This window comes from Salmo salar, unplaced genomic scaffold (assembly GCF_965601325.2).
Source record: "Salmo salar unplaced genomic scaffold, fSalSal1 ptg000432l, whole genome shotgun sequence".
Lineage (NCBI taxonomy): Eukaryota > Metazoa > Chordata > Actinopteri > Salmoniformes > Salmonidae > Salmo > Salmo salar.
In genome coordinates, this window is record NW_027675387.1 from 3,562,092 (window position 1) to 3,579,478 (window position 17,387).

General features: G+C 41.3%; 1 protein-coding gene across 1 annotated transcript in view; it reads right to left on the reverse strand.

Annotated features, from left to right (window-relative positions):
- Positions 1 to 397: 397 nt before the first annotated feature.
- The window catches only part of LOC145876036 (uncharacterized), a 34,120-nt gene continuing 17,130 nt past the window's right edge, over positions 398 to 17,387 (reverse strand). The window contains exon 2 of the mRNA XM_082971808.1: positions 398 to 4,948. Within this exon, the coding sequence (XP_082827934.1) occupies positions 3,873 to 4,948 (1,076 nt within the window). The 3' untranslated portion in view covers positions 398 to 3,872. The remainder of the gene's footprint in view (positions 4,949 to 17,387) is intronic.

Consider the following 17,387-nt stretch of genomic DNA (forward strand, 5'->3'; position numbering starts at 1 on the left):
ATACTGATGGTATCCACTATATATACTATACTGATGGTATCCACTATATATACTATACTGATGGTATCCACTATATATACTATACTGATGGTATCCACTATATATACTATACTGATGGTATCCACTATATATACTATACTGATGGTATCCACTATATATACTATACTGATGGTATCCACTATATATACTATACTGATGGTATCCACTCGGCTCGCTGCCTCTCAGATCAAAGGTGGGTCCATCTGTTCTGTTCCCGCAGTGTGGTCTCCCTGAGATCCCAAGTTTGAGGGATCCCTGGTGCACCATTGACCCAGGTCGTCAGGAGCGGTCACCAAGTGAAGATTCACATCCCCATCGCCAAATGTGGTGAATTTCTTTAATATTAATTGAGACAAACTTATCTTAAACTAAATCTTTATTCACTTATAAGGGAGCAGGTCAATACAACACACATATAAAGTCAATCAATTGGGTGCCCTATGATAATGATGGCTGGTCGAACAATCACCCCCAGATGACTCGTTGAGAGCCCCGAGACAAAAGTACAAAGGTCTTTTACAGCCAAGATACACCCCTTTTAACCTACATGACGAACAGATGTATAGAACGGGTCACAAGATTCGTATGAAAGATATTTATAATTCTCAGCAGACAGTATCTGCTGTAAAAACAGTACTCTTTGTGTAGAGACCAGGGTCTGGCCCTGAGGTCATCTCTCCCTGGTACCATATAGAACAGAAACATTAACTCATGTTCTGGAATGCAGTCTCTTTAGGTTTTATCACCCAAAAGACATTGTAAATCTCCTGTCAGTGTTTTCTCCCAGAGGCCCATCCTCAGTAGAACACAGACACAATAGTTCTAAGAACCCTCTATTCTGTTGCATAAAACAACCATTTGATGCAATAAAAGTATTATAACATAATCTTGCAGTTTTGCTCACAGTGTCCACTGAAAGTTGACTAGTAACAACAACTGGGACCTAAAAGACACCCACCATGAGACCCACTAAATCTGCCCAAGAAGAGGAAAACAAAAGAAAAACCCACACCAAACTTAAAGACAGGAAGTAAACCAAAAAGATGGAGCAACTAAAGGTGTTGACTCTCCACATGTATCAAGACAACTGGAGCACTGGGCCAGACACTCTTAAATAGAACCTGGACCAGCTCAGGTGAAACACCTTCCCACTAACGAGATGGACAAGCCAGCACAGGTGTAACACATACTGACTAACGAGGTGACACTAATCAGTGCGTCCTACGTGCTAACGAGCTAGCTTGTTATGGATAGGGGGCAGTATTTTCACGGCCGGATAAAAAACGTACCCGATTTAATCTGATTATTACTCCTGCCCAGAAACTAGAATATGCATATAATTATTAGCTTTGGATAGAAAACACTCCAAAGTTTCTAAAACTGTTTGAATGGTGTCTGTGAGTATAACAGAACTCATTTGGCAGGCCAAAACCTGAGAAGATTCTGTACAGGAAGCGCCCCCTCTGACTATTTCTTGGCCTTCTTGATCATCTCTATCCAAAACAGGGGATCTCTGGCATAACGTGACATTTTCTAACGCTCCCATAGGCTCTCAGAAGGCGCCAGAACTTTGAACTTTGCAGGCCATGGCTGAAAAACAGTAGCGCATTTGGATAGTGGTCGATCTGAAAACAATGAGACTGGGGGCGCGTGCGCGAGCCGACACCATGTTTTTATTTTTTCGTCTTTGAACGAAAACAGGGTTTCCCAGTCGGAATATTATCGCTTTTTTACGAGAAAAAATTGCATAAAAATTTATTTTAAACAGTGTTTGACATGCTTTGAAGTACGGTAATGGAATATTTTGAAATTTTTGGTCACGAAACACGCCGGGCGCGTCACCCTTCTTTACTCTTCGGATAGTGTCTTGAACGCACAAACAAAACGCCGTTATTTGGATATAACTATGGATTATTTGGAACCAAACCAACATTTGTTATTGAAGTAGAAGTCCCGGGAGTGCATTCTGACGAAGAACAGCAAAGGTAATCCAATTTTTCTTATAGTAAATCTGAGTTTGGTTAGTACCAAACTTGGTGGCTGTCAAAATAGCTAGCCATGATGGCCGGGCTATCTACTCAGAATATTGCAAAATGTGCTTTCACCGAAAAGCTATTTTAAAGTCGGACACCGCGATTGCATAAAGGAGTTCTGTATCTATAATTCTTAAAATAATTGTTATGTTTTTTGTGAACGTTTATCGTGAGTAATTTAGTAAATTCACCGGAAGTGTTCGGTGGGAATGCTAGTTCTGAACGTCACATGCTAATGTAAAAAGATGGTTTTTGATATAAATATGAACTTGATTGAACAAAACATGCATGTATTGTATAACATAATGTCCTAGGAGTGTCATCTGATGAAGATCATCAAAGGTTAGTGCTGCATTTAGCTGTGGTTTTGGTTTTTGTGACATTATATGCTAGCTTGAAAAGTGGGTGTCTGATTATTTCTGGCTGGGTAATCTCCTGACATAAGCTAATGTTTTGCTTTCGTTGTAAAGCCTTTTTGAAATCTGACAGTGTAGTTAGATAAAGGAGAGTCTTGTCTTTAAAATGCTGTAAAATAGTCATATGTTTGAAAAATGGAAGTTTTCGGATTTTCGAGGACTTTGTATTTCGCGCCACGCCCATCATTGGATATTGGAGCAGGTGTTCCGCTAGCGGAACGTCTAGATGTAAGAGGCTAGACGTGCTAACGAGCTAGACGTGCTAACGAGCTAGACGTGCAAAAATCCAAACCTCAAAACATAAATGGAAAAACCAAAGACTGTAACACCTTAAGAGAATGCTCACCACCAACAGAAAACAACTTCCATTTCACATTATAATCAACTACAATGCTTCACCTTCACCAATATAAACATGGTGTCTACTGGCTGTCAACAATTAAAAACAAGAAAAAACACGTATTTTTTTCCCCACTAGCTTCTAGAACTCTCGTCTTCCTAAAACTCACTAGCTTCTAGAACTCTCGTCCCCTTGGAACGAGCCCAAACAAAAATCATCTCCAATAAGGAAAAACGTGCAGTCAAAAAAAGATCCATGGCAACTCACTGGCTAAACGCAAAACTTTTTGACTACCCAACCTTGAGACAGTTACAAACCAAATTGTCCTCGTCATGGACACAACAATCAAAAACACTATTGTTTTGACAAGTAGCAATAAATCAATGATATCGATTAGGCGGGAAATCAGGTTGTACGTGCTGTTGAAACTAACACAACTAAAAAACACATGGAAATGGAGATATATTTTACCTCGCTGATTAGAGGACAACCTGCAGAAGACAGTCAACTACATTTTGGAGTGATACATTTAAATGTAGGGGTCGCTAAACAAAGGAACACAACACTTATTTGTCATCACTCATTAATATCATGTTGAAATCAATTGTGTGAGAGGAGGGAGATGAGGTTGCACGTCCTGTTAAAACTAACAGCTCAAAAACCACACGGAATCTGGGAATAATGTGTACATCCCTGGTTAGAGGACAATTTGTAGAAAACAGCCTGTTGCATTTTGATTCCAGTGGGTCAGCAACATGGTAAGTGTAACACAACTCTTTTTTTGTTAATCACTTTTTGTTAAATCACATAAATAGTAACTCTTCCATTTCAGAGCCTGGATTTTCCCCCTGAGGCTAATATCCATATCATGTTGAAATCAATAGAACAGGGGACAAACGTTTAGGGTTCTACATTGTGACATCATTAAAATACTCCTACTACAATGTTTAAACATTCTACATTGTGACATTAATTCATTGATATCATGAAACAACTCCTTCATGTATGTATTTTCTGATATTTGATCAGAAGTCTTTTATCAGATTATCTCTGGTCACAGCTATAAGATTTCTCTCCTGTGTGTGTTCTCTTGTGTACTGTCAGACCGCTAGATGAAACAAAACTCTTCCCACATTGACCACAGATATAAGGTTTCTCTCCTGTGTGTATTCTCTGGTGTGAAGTCAGAGAGCCAGATGTAGTAAAACTCTTCCCACATTGATTACAGCTATAAGGTTTCTCTCCTGTGTGTGTTCGTAGGTGTATAGTCAGATACCAAGATGTAGTAAAACTCTTCCCACATTGATCACAGCTATAAGGTTTCTCTCCTGTGTGTGTTCTCTGGTGTAGTGTCAGAGTTCTAGATGCAGCAAAATTCTTCCCACATTGACCACAGCTATAAGATTTTTCTCCTGTGTGTATTCTCTGGTGCACTATCAGCGCTCCAGATCGACCAAAACTCTTCCCACATTGATCACAGCTATAAGATTTCTCTCCTGTGTGTATTCTCTGGTGTTGAGTCAGAGTGCTAGATGCAGTAAACCTCTTCCCACATTGACCACAGCTATAAGGTTTCTCTCCTGTGTGTGTTCTCTGGTGTAGAGTCAGAGCTTTAGATGTAGCAAAACCTGTTCCACATTGACCACAGCTATAAGGTTTCTCTCCTGTGTGTGTTCTCTGGTGTGATACCAGATGGCAAGATCGACCAAAACTCTTCCCACATTGACCACAGCTATAAGGTTTCTCTCCTGTGTGTATTCTCTGGTGTAGAGTCAGAGAGCCAGATCCTGTAAAACTCTTCCCACATTGATCACAGCTATAAGGTTTCTCTCCTGTGTGTGTTCTCTGGTGTGATACCAGCTGGCCAGATTGACCAAAACTCTTCCCACATTGAGTACAGCTATAGGGTTTCTCTCCTGTGTGGATTCTCTGATGAATTTTAATGCCTGATGGGGAGGTGAATCTCTTCCCACAGTCAGAGCAGCAGTGAGGTTTCTTCCCTGTGGATGTCTGCAGGTGTTTATTGAGGTGTTCTAATGTGGAGAGACTCTTCTCTGCCTCTTCAGCATCATGATGTTGTTGAGGCGCCCCAGAGGATCCATGATAGTTAAGTATCTCTCCTGCGTGAACAACAAAGTCAGACAGATGGTTAAAGGCCCACAACAGCGGTAATCCACTGTAAAAGGTGATGCCAACAGTGGAGCCATGATGTTGGACAACAATTGACTTCTGTCATGAATATTAAAATTATTTGATATTTGCCTTAAAATGAGCAAGAATAGTCATATTTTGTCTTGTTTTCACATTAGCAGTAACATAGATGATTGTAGGCTAGAAATACGTTATTCATGTTGTTGAAACTCTAAGCAGTGTGCCAGACGACTTTTGGTCTCCAATATAGTCCCCTTTCTGTGTTTGCTAAAATTGCGGGACGAGGGCAATTTGATTGCAGAAACTCCTCCCTGCTAATGAGGAAACCGATAGTTATGGATGTACTATATCTGCCTGGAGCAAAAATGGTGAGCAAAGATTTTAGTTTTTCACAATGTATTCTGAATGTGAATGGGGGAAATTCAGGGGAGTAACCTCCATTTCCAGGTTGATGATGAGTTCATTTCACACTACTTTGGATTATAATTGTAAGGATATTTGAATGTCCTGTTTAATATAATGTTTGCTAAAGCATTAAGAATTATGTGTAATTATTGAAGAACCGCGTTAATGACAGTATCCATTTGGGTGTTGTCAATAAAGTTAAGATTTTATTGATTTATTTAACCAGGTAGGCTAGTTGAGAACAAGTCCTTTATTTAACAAGTTCTCATTTACAACTGCGACCTGGCCAAGATAAAGCAAAGCAGTGCGACACAAACAACACAGAGTTACAAGTGGGATAAACAAACGTACAGTCAATAACACAACAGAAAAATCTATATACAGTGTGTGCAAATGGATTAACCTGTTGGGGATAGGGGGCAGTATTTGCACGGCCGGATAAAAAACGTACCCGATTTAATCTGGTTACTACTCCTGCCCAGAAACTAAATATGCCTATAATTGTTTGATTTGGATAGAAAACACCCTAAAGTTTCTAAAACTGTTTGAATGGTGTCTGTGAGTATTACAGAACTCATTTGGCAGGCCAAAACCTGAGAAGATTCCAAACAGGAAGCGCTCTCTCTGACCATTTCATGGCCTTCTTGATCATCTCTAACCAAAACAGGGGATCTCTGGCATGACGTGACATTTTCTAACGCTCTCAGAAGGCGCCAGAAAGCTGAATGGTGGCTTTGCAGGCCATTGCTGAAAAACATTAGCGCATTTTGTAAGTGGTCGATCAGAGAACAATGAGACTGGAGGCACGTGCACGAGCCGACACCATGTTTACTTTCTCTCTCTTTGAACGAAAACAACGACTCCCGGTCGGAATATTATCGCTTTTTTTACGAGAAAAATAGCATAAAAATTGATTTTAAACAGCGGTTGACATGCTTCGAAGTACGGTAATGGAATATTTTGATTTTTTTTGTCACGAAACGCGTCGGGCGCGTCACCCTTCTTTACCCATCGGATAGTGTCTTGAACGCACGAACAAAACGCCACTATTTGGATATAACTATGGATTATTTGGAACCAAACCAACATTTGTTATTGAAGTAGAAGTCCTGGGAGTGCATTCTGACGAAGACAGCAAAGGTAATCAAACTTTTCTAATAGTAAATCTGAGTTTGGTGAGTACCACACTTGGTGGGTGTCAAAATAGCTAGCCTGTGATGGCCGGGCTATCTACTCAGAATATTGCAAAATGTGCTTTCACTGAAAAGCTATTTTAAAATCGGACATAGCGAGTGCATAAAGGAGTTCTGTATCTATAATTCTTAAAATAATTATTTTTTTGTGAACGTTTATCGTGAGTAATTTAGTAAATTCACCGGAAGTGTTCGGTGGGAATGCTAGTCACATGCTAGTCACTTGCTAATTTAAAAAGCTGGTTTTTGATATAAATATGAACTTGATTGAACAAAACATGCATGTATTGTATAACCTCTCTGGGCTAGGCGGGACGAATTCGTCCCACCTACGTAACAGCCACTTGCAGCCTAGGGCGCGATTTTCAAAACCTTAAAAATCCTATTACTTCAATTTCTCAAACATATGACTATTTTACAGCTATTTAAAGACAAGACTCTCGTTAATCTAACCACACTGTCCGATTTCAAAAAGGCTTTACAACGAAAGCAAAACATTAGATTATGTCAGCAGAGTACCAAGCCAGAAATAATCAGAGACCCATTTTTCAAGCCAGCATCACCAAAACCCAGAAGACAGCTAAATGCAGCACTCACCTTTGATGATCTTCATCAGATGACAACCCTAAGACATTATGTTATACAATACATGCATGTTTTGTTCAATCAAGTTCATATTTATATCAAAAACCAGCTTTTTACATTAGCATGTGACGTTCAGAACTAGCATACCCCCCGCAAACTTCCGGGGAATTCGCTAACATTTTACTAAATTACTCACGATAAACGTTCACAAAAAGCATAACAATTATTTTAAGAATTATAGATACAGACCTCCTCTATGCACTCGATATGTCCGATTTTAAAATAGCTTTTTGGTGAAAGCACATTTTGCAATATTCTAAGTACATAGCCCAGGCATCACGGGCTCGCTATTTAGACACCCGGCAAGTTTAGCACTCACCATAATCATATTTACTATTATAAAAGTTTCATTACCTTTTGTTGTCTTCGTCAGAATGCACACCCAGGACTGCTACTTCAATAACAAATGTTGGTTTGGTCCAAAATAATCCATCGTTATATCCGAATAGCGGCGTTTTGTTCGTGCGTTCCAGACACTATCCGAAATGGTAAAGAAGTGTCGCGCGCATGGCGCAATTCGTGACAATAAAATTCTAAATATTCCATTACCGTACTTCGAAGCATGTCAACCGCTGTTTAAAATCAATTTTTACGCCATTTTTCTCGTAGAAAAGCGATAATATTCCGACAGGGAATCTCCTTTTCGGCAAACAGAGGAAAAAAATCACAAAGGCGGGGGCGGTCGGGTCACGCGCATAAGCCCAGAGTCCCTTGATCGGCCACTTGAGAAAGGCGATAATGTGTTTCAGCCTGGGGCTGGAATGACGACATTCTGTTTTTTCCCAGGCTCTGAGCGCCTATGGACGACGTGGGAAGTGTCACGTTAGAGCAGAGATCCTTAGTAAAAGATAGAGATGGAAAAGAAGTTCAAGAAATGGTCAGACAGGCCACTTCCTGTAAAGGAATCTCTCAGGTTTTGACCTGCCATTTGAGTTCTGTTATACTCACAGACACCATTCAAACAGTTTTAGAAACTTTAGGGTGTTTTCTATCCATATGTAATAAGTATATGCATATTCTAGTTACTGGGTAGGAGTGGTAACCAGATTAAATCGGGTATGTTTTTTATCCAGCCGTGTCAATACTGCCCCCTAGCCCTAACAGGATAACAATGTCCTAGGATTGTCATCTGATGAAGATCATCAAAGGTTAGTGCTGCATTTAGCTGTCTTCTGGGTTTTTGTGACATTATATGCTAGCTTGAAAATTCCTGACTTCTCTGAAAAGTTGCATATCGCAGAGACTATTCAATGTTTTTGTGCTGGTCGGGGGCAGTCAGACCTGGAGTGAACCAAGGGCTATATCTGTTCTTAGTTCTACATTTTTTGAAAGGGGCTTGCTTATTTAAGGTGGTGAGGAAATTATAATGAAAGAAAAATCAGGCATCCTCTACTGATGGGATGAGGTCAAAATCCTTCCAGGATACCCGGGCCAGGTCGATTAGAAAGGCCTGCTTACAGAAGTGTTTTAGGGAGCGTTTGACAGTGATGAGGGTTGGTCGTTTGACCGTGGACCCATAACGGATGCAGTCAACGATCGCTGAGATCCTGATTGAAATCAGCAGAGGTGTATTTGGAGGGCAAGTTGGTCAGGATAATATCTATGAGGGTGCCCATGTTTATGGATTTAGGGTTGTACCTGATGGGTTCCTTGATAATTTGTGTGAGATTGAGGGCATCTAGCTTGGATTGTAGGACGGCCGGGGTGTTAAGCATATCCCAGTTTTAGGTCACCTAATAGAACCAACTCTGAAGATAGATAGGGGGCAATCAATTCACATATGGTGTCCAGGGCACACCTGGCAGCTGAGGGGGGTCTATAACAGGCGGCAACAGTGAGACTTATTTCTGGAGAGATTCATTTTTAAAATTAGAAGCTCGAACTGTTTGGGCATGGACCTGGGAAGTATGACAGAACTTTGCAGGCCATCTCTGCAGTAGATTGCAACTCCTCTCTTTTGACAGTTCTATCTTGACTGAAAATGTTGTGGTTGGGGATGGAAATTTCAGAATTGTTGGTTGCCTTCCTAAGCCAGGATTCAGACACGGCCAGGACATCACACAGGGCCTGGGTTAACCTCTACATCACCCGAGGAACAGAGGAGTAGGATGAGGGTACGGCTAAAGGCTATCAGAATTGGTCGAATAGTGCGTTGGGAACAGAGAATAAAAGGAGCAGATTTCTGGGCGTGGTAGGATAGATTCAAGGAATAATGTACAGACAGGGGTATGGTAGGGTGCGGGTACAGTGGAGGTAAACCTAGGTGTTGAGTGACGATGAGAGAGGTTTCTCCTCTGGAGGCCCCAGTTATGCTAGGTGAGGTCACCGCATGTGTGGGAGTTGGGACAAAAGAGCTCTCTGAGCCATGTTGAGTAGGACTAGGGGCTCTGCAGTAAAATAAAACAAGGATAACTACCCTAAACAACAGTATACAAGGCATATTGACATTAGAGAGACATAAAGCGAGGCATAAAGCAATCACAGGTGTTGATTGGGATAGCTAGCTAAGACAACAACGGGTAAGACAACAGTTAATCAGCTAAGACAACAACAACAGGTAAAATGGTGATGAATGGGCAGAGAGGGTCAGTTAAATACACACAGGGCCTGAATTCGAGGCTGGGGCCGACAGATAAACAAAACAAACAAAATGGAGTACCGTGATTAATGAACAGTCCAGCAGGCATCAGCTATGTAGCCAAGTGATCATAGGGTCCAGTGAACGGGAATATACGAAACAGGGAAGCCGGTAAGTAGTCGTTACTATGCTAGCCGGGAGATGCGCCTGGCTCGAGGCTAACTGGTGCTAACTTCGGGACAAGGGCGTCACCGACGTCCTGCAAAGGCCGGTTGAGGGCACATCGGACGGAATTACGTCGGCAGACCAGTCGTGATGGATCGGTGGAGCTCCGTGTTGACAAAGGGTACAGGCCAAGTGGCAAAATAGCTATTGTAGCTGGAGTAATTTTGTTTGCTAGCCGGGAGATGCACCTGGCTCAAGGCTAACTGGTGCTAGCTTCGGGACAAGGGAATTAGCCACTATAGCCACTCCGGTGCAAAGGTCCAGAGCTTACGGCAGGAATCCGGTGATGTAGTGGCTTCTAGTCGTCTTAGTGAAGAGTCTGGGAGGCATCAGCTGTGTAGCTGAGTGATCATAGGGTCCACTGAGCAGGCCGGGAGATGGGCCTGGCTCAACGCTAGCTTCGAGGCTGGGCCACTCGGTAGCAGCTAGCTAGCTGTGATTATCCAGTGTAATGGTCGGCTTGTCACCAAAAACACTCACAAACTTTTACAGATGCACAATCGAGAGCATCCTGTCGGGCTGTATCAAACGCCTGGTATGGCAGCTGCTCTGCCCATAACCGAAAAAGGCTCTCCAGAGGGTAGTGAGGTCTGCACCACGCATCACCATCACCAGAAACTATAGGAGCATAACATCAGAATTTACGAAGGCAAGCAGCAGCGGGAGGAGTAGGCTAAGGAAGAGGTTTTTTTCTGATGGTTAGGCTCTTGTATCTGAGGGGTGTCATCAATAGCCCATAATGACATAATGACAAAGTTAAAACAGGTAAAAAACAGAAATACCTTATTTACTGAAGTATTCAGACCCTTTGCTATGAGACTCAAAATTGCTTTCAGGTGCATCTTGTTTCCATTAATCATCCTTGAGATGTATCTACAACTTGTTCGGAGTCCACCTGTGGTAAATTCAATTGATTGGATATGATTTGGAAAGGCACACACCTGTCTATATAAGGTCCCACAGTTGACAGTGCATGTCAGAGCAAAAACCAAGCCATGAGGTCGAAGGAATTGTCTGTAGAGCTCCGAGACAGGATTGTGTCGAGGCACAGATCTGGGGATGGGTACCAAAAATAATTCTGCAGTATTGAAGGTCCCCAAGAACACAGTGGCCTCCATCATTCATAAATGGAATACTCTTCCTAGAGCTGGTCACCCGGCCAAACTGAGCGATTGGGGGAGAAGGGCCTTGGTCAGGGAAATGACCAAAAACCTGATGGTCACTCTGACAGAGCTCCAGAGTTCCTCTGTGGAGATGGGAGAACCTTCCAGAAGGACAACCATCTCTGCAGCACTCCACCAATCAGACCTTTATGGTAGAGTGGCCAGACAGAAGCCACTCCTCAGTATAAAGCATATGACAGCCCTCTTGGAGTTTGACAAAAGGCACCTTAAGACTCTAAGACCATGAGAAACAAGATTCTCTGACTTGATGAAACCAAGATTGAACTCATTGGCCTGACTGCCAAGAGTCACATCTGGAGGAAACCTGGCACCATCCCTACGGTGAAGCATGGTGGTGGCAGCATCATGCTGTGGGGATGTTTTTCAGCAGCAGGGACTGAGAGACTAGTCCGGAAAGTATTATGTGAAATTATTTTGATGTGATATTTAAATATTGTGTGAAATTACTCTGAATTGATATGAAAGTACAGCAATTTATGCTTCTAGAAACGTATTGCAATTGAGAATCAATTCACATTTAGATGGATTATTTGACTATTTTACCTGAACAGAGCCAGTCTACCTCTGAAAATAACATACAGTCCTTGGACCTTGAGGAGTAACGGGGGCAGCAATCAGCAGTAGAAACAATAACAAAGCGTACTCCCTGCCCGTTTCAGTAAAAAGCTGAGGGATGGGGCTGGAGAAATGTAACCATCCATGATATCAACATTCTAGTTTTAACCATGTTTTGAGGATATACAGTGTTTGTTTATATTTACTGACAAACATTGGAGTAAATAAAAGCTTATATTTTGGGTTCTGATGGGGTTCGACAGTTGAACTAAGCTCATGAGGCATTTATAAGTGAATTCTTCAAGAAACAGATGGGTACATATCATTAATGTATAAGTCCCCAAATGGATGTAACAACTGCTGATTGCCCCTTTAAGAGAACATCTTGGGCTAATCTAATAGGAGATATTGAGGACTACAGTATTTCAGGCATTGTCATTGGATGCATTTGATCAATTGTTAACGTTTTGTTGATGGTCCACTCTTGATGTTCTACACGTTACAGTGTAGCTTCAGCCATTCCTACAGAACAACATTAAAGTGTAGAACCCCTTTACTGCATATTGGTTCAACGACTGCAGAGACGGTACTTACTGGTGTTAAACAGATCTCCAACATCCTCTTCTTCCTCCAATGTGACAGTCATCTCCCCCTCCTCCTCTTTCACTCCAAAAACTGCATCCTCCTCTTCCTCCTCTTCTTTTACTGTAACATCCTCCTCCTCTTTCACTCTGAACGCGTCTTCCTCTTCTTTCACTGAAACGTCTTTCTCTGATTCTTTCACGGTAACAGCCTCACCTTCTACTTGTTTTTGTATTGTAACAGCCTCCTCTTCCTCCTCCTCTTTCACCAGAGCTTCTTTCTCCATCCAGCAGACCTCCTCTTTAACAGGAGGAGAGTAGCTTAGTGAACTCATGGTCGGGGATGTTAGCTAGCTAGCATTAGCGACTAGCCTAGTTCTAAGCTAACTTAGCAAACCAGCTAGCTGACAAACAACGTAAATATATAATAAAATGAGCCAACAAGTACATACGACAGAAGTGTGTTTAATACACAGAGACTAATATACACCAAAACAGTGTAAAGAGCGTGAATGTTGTAGCTATGTTTGCTAGAAAGCTACCGAGGTGTCTGACTAGCTGTTGTTGTTGAAGGAGCGTCCCGTCCACTAGATTATACGTCACACTGGCAGCATCGCCTGAACCTAAAAGACGCACATCGCCATCTGCTGACTGGACTGGGCAACGCAGTTGAGGAACCAAACGTTTATTTTTCATTTATTTCAGAAAAGTTTCATATTATATTAAGTCGTTCAAAGAGAAGCATGTGTTGATTGATTCGTTTTTAATGAGTTAGAATTTAATACAAACTTTACACCCACTACATATTTTCATTGAACCATACTTCTGACATGGATCATTTTGACCCCAGAGGCATATCTTTTATCATAGCCAAAATGTGGTTCATTCAATTATTCCAATTTTTAATGACTTTGTCAAACAACTTGTTCTTAATAAATTTAAATCATGGTTTAGTGTTTCTGTATCAAAATTGACTTTTAATTCAAATCCTTTGGAGTCATTTTGACCCCAGCCAAAAGCACCTTTGTTAAATAGGACGTTTATTTCAAATCAAATCACATTTTATTGGTCACATACACATGTGTAGCAGATATTATTGTGGGTGTAGCGAAATGCTTGTGTTTCTAGCTGCGACAGTGCAGTAATATCTATCAAGTAATATCTAACTATTTCACAACATAGACCCAATACACACATATCTAAGTATTTGAATCTAGGTTTCTCTGTAGACATGATCCATCCCACCAGAGGGTGGAGGGGCTCCTGTATCAGTGGTTTTGACAGATAGACACCTGCAGACACACTGTATAGTGCGTGTACTCTCCATGTACTCTCCTAAGATTGGACTTTTCTATACCACGTATCACATGACTGTGTACAAAACTGCCAGCGGTAGAAAACTCTGCCAGAGGTAGAAAGCCCTGCCAGTGATATACAGAGCATTCGTAAAGTATTCAGACCCCTTCACCTTTTCCACATTTTGTTACGTTACAGCCTTATTCTAAAATTGTATAATTTTCCCCCCTCATCAATCTACACAAAATACCCCATAATGACAAACCAAAAACAGTTTGACATTTTTGCAAATTGATTAACTTAAGTATTCAGACCCTTTGCAATGAGACTCAAAATTGAGCTCAGATGCATCCTGATTCCATTGATTATCCTTGAGATGTTTCTACAACTTGATTGGAGTCGACTTGTGGTAAATTCAATTGATTAGACATGATTTGGAAAGGCACACACCTGTCTATATAAGGTCCCACAGTTTACAGTGCATGTCAGAGCAAAAGCCAAGCCATGAGGTCAAGGAATTGTCCATAGAGCTCTGAGACAGGATAGTGTCGAGGCACAGATCTGGGGAAAGGTAGCAAAAAATGTCTGCAGCATTGAAGGTCCCCAAGAACACAGTGGCCTCCATCATTCTTAAATGGAAGAAGTTTGGAACCACCAAGACTCTTCCTAGAGCTGGCTGCCTGGCCAAACTGAGCAATCGGGGGAGAAGGGCCTTGGTCAAGGAGGTGAACAAGAACCCGATGGTCACTCTGACAGAGCTCCAGTGTTCCTGCCAAGTTAGCAGCTACTCTTCCTGGGGTTTATTATGAATCCCCATTAGTTCCTGCCAAGTAAGGTCAGGGAGCTCCGCCCCTTTCAAGCAAAAGGTATAAATGATGGGTTATGAACAAACAGGTATAAATGATGGGTTATAAATTAACAGGTATAAATGATGGGTTATGAACCAACAGGTATAAATGATGGGTTATGAATTAACAGGTATAAATGATGGGTTATGAACTAACAGGTATAAATGATGGGTTATGAATGAACAGGTATAAATGATGGGTTATGAATGAACAGGTATAAATGATGGGTTATGAATTAACAGGTATAAATGATGGGTTATGAATTAACAGGTATAAATGATGGGTTATGAATTAACAGGTATAAATGATGGGTTATGAATTAACAGGTATAAATGATGGGTTATGAATTAACAGGTATAAATGATGGGTTATGAATTAACAGGTATAAATGATGGGTTATGAATTAACAGGTATAAATGATGGGTTATGAATTAACACATCCCCTGCGAGCCCAGGCATTTCAATACCTTCAGGATTTCTTACGGTCCATGTGCAATGTGTATGGTTACCTCTCTATCTCTTCTTTAACAAGCTCAACACCCTTTACACATGTACTGTACAGGAATTATCACATTGGCTGGCAGAAACATTTATTGGGCCATCGAAGCTGTCTCAGTGAGAGACTAGTTGATTATGGACTAACAGTCTAACAGCTTGAAGGTCACAACTCACGTTATTCTGGTTAAACAGAGAGAGACCAGTTGATTAAGGAGTGGGGATTTTTTGACAATTAGGAAATAATATGTCATGTTTTACTAGTACCTCAGCCAGCATTGTGAATGGTTAGGAAATAATATGTCATGTTTTACTCGTACCTCAGCCAGCATTGTGAACGGTTAGGAAATAATATGTCATGTTTTACTCGTACCTCAGCCAGCATTGTGAACGGTTAGGAAATAATATGTCATGTTTTACTCGTACCTCAGCCAGCATTGTGAACGGTTAGGAAATAATATGTCATGTTTTACGAGTACCTCAGCCAGCATTGTGAATGGTTAGGAAATAATATGTCATGTTTTACTCGTACCTCAGCCAGCATTGTGAACGGTTAGGAAATAATATGTCATGTTTTACTCGTACCTCAGCCAGCATTGTGAACGGTTAGGAAATAATATGTCATGTTTTACTCGTACCTCAGCCAGCATTGTGAATGGTTAGGAAATAATATGTCATGTTTTACTCGTACCTCAGCCAGCATTGTGAATGGTTAGGAAATAATATGTCATGTTTTACTCGTACCTCAGCCAGTATTGTGAATGGTGTCTATAACTAGTGGTTTCCTCATTACCAGATAAACTACATCCATAACTAGTGGTCCATAACTAGTGGTTTCCTCATTACCAGATATACTACATCCATAACTAGTGGTTTCCTCATGACCAGATATACTACATCCGTAACTAGTGGTTTCCTCATTACCAGATATACTACATCCATAACTAGTGGTTTCCTCATTACCAGATATACTACATCCATAACTAGTGGTTTCCTCATTACCAGATATACTATATCCATAACTAGTGGTTTCCTCATTACCAGATATACTACATCCATAACTAGTGGTTTCCTCATTAGCAGATATACTACATCCATAACTAGTGGTTTCCTCATTACCAGATATACTACATCCATAACTACTGGTTTCCTCATTACCAGATATACTACATCCATAACTAGTGGTTTCCTCATTACCAGATATACTACATCCATAACTAGTGGTTTCCTCATTAGCAGGGAGGTGTTTCTGCAATCAAATTGCGTGTGCATTGCCCTCGTGCTGCAATTTTAGCAAACACAGAAAGGGGCCTATATTGGAGACCAAAAGTCGTCTGGCACACTGCTTAGAGTTTCAACAACATGAATAACTTATTTCTAGTTACTACTAATGTGAAAACAAGACAAAATATGATTGTTGCTAAGTTGACTGTCTTAATTGTCAAATAATTTAACAGACCTCAATTGTTGTAGAACTTCATGGGTATGATCTGGGCATCACCTTTTACCTCAAATAAACAGTGGATTTCTGCTGTTGTGGGACTTTAACCATCTGTCTGACTTTGTTGTTCACACAGGAGAGAGACGTGACTATCGTGGGTCCTCTGGGGAGCCTCAACAACCTCATGATGCTGACGAGGCAGAGAAGAGTCTCTCCAGATCAGAACTCCTCAAGAAACACCTGCAGCGACCCACAGGGAAGAGAACTCACTGCTGCTCTGACTGTGGGAAGAGATTCACCTCATCAGGCATTACAATTCATCAGAGAACACACACAGGAGAGAAATCTTATAGCTGTGATCAATGTGGGAACAGTTTTGGTCGATCTGGAGAACTGACAGTGCACCAGAGAATACACACAGAGAGAAACCCTATAGCTGTGATCAATGTGGGAAGAGTTTTGCTGCATCTACCAATCTGACTCTACACCAGAGAAAACACACAGGAGAGAAATCTTATAGCTGTGGTCAATGTGGGAAGAGTTTTGTTCAATCTGGCCATCTGACATTACACCAGAGAACACACACAGGAGATAAACCTTATAGCTGTGATCAATGTGGAAAGAGTTTTGCTGCATCTAGCACTCTGACGCTACACCAGAGAACACACACAGGAGAGAAACCTTATAGCTGTGGTCAATGTGGGAAGAGTTTTGTTCAATCTGGCCATCTGACAGTGAACCAGAGAACACACACAGGAGAGAAACCATATAGCTGTGATCAGTGTGGGAAGAGTTTTACTGAGTCTGGGGGTCTGACTAAACACCAGAGAACACACACAGGAGAGAAATCGAAAAAGCTGTGATCAGTATGGGAAGAGTTTTTTACTGAGTCTAGTCGTCTGACTAAACACCAGAGAACACACACAGGAGAGAATCCTCATAGCTGTGACCAGAGATAATTT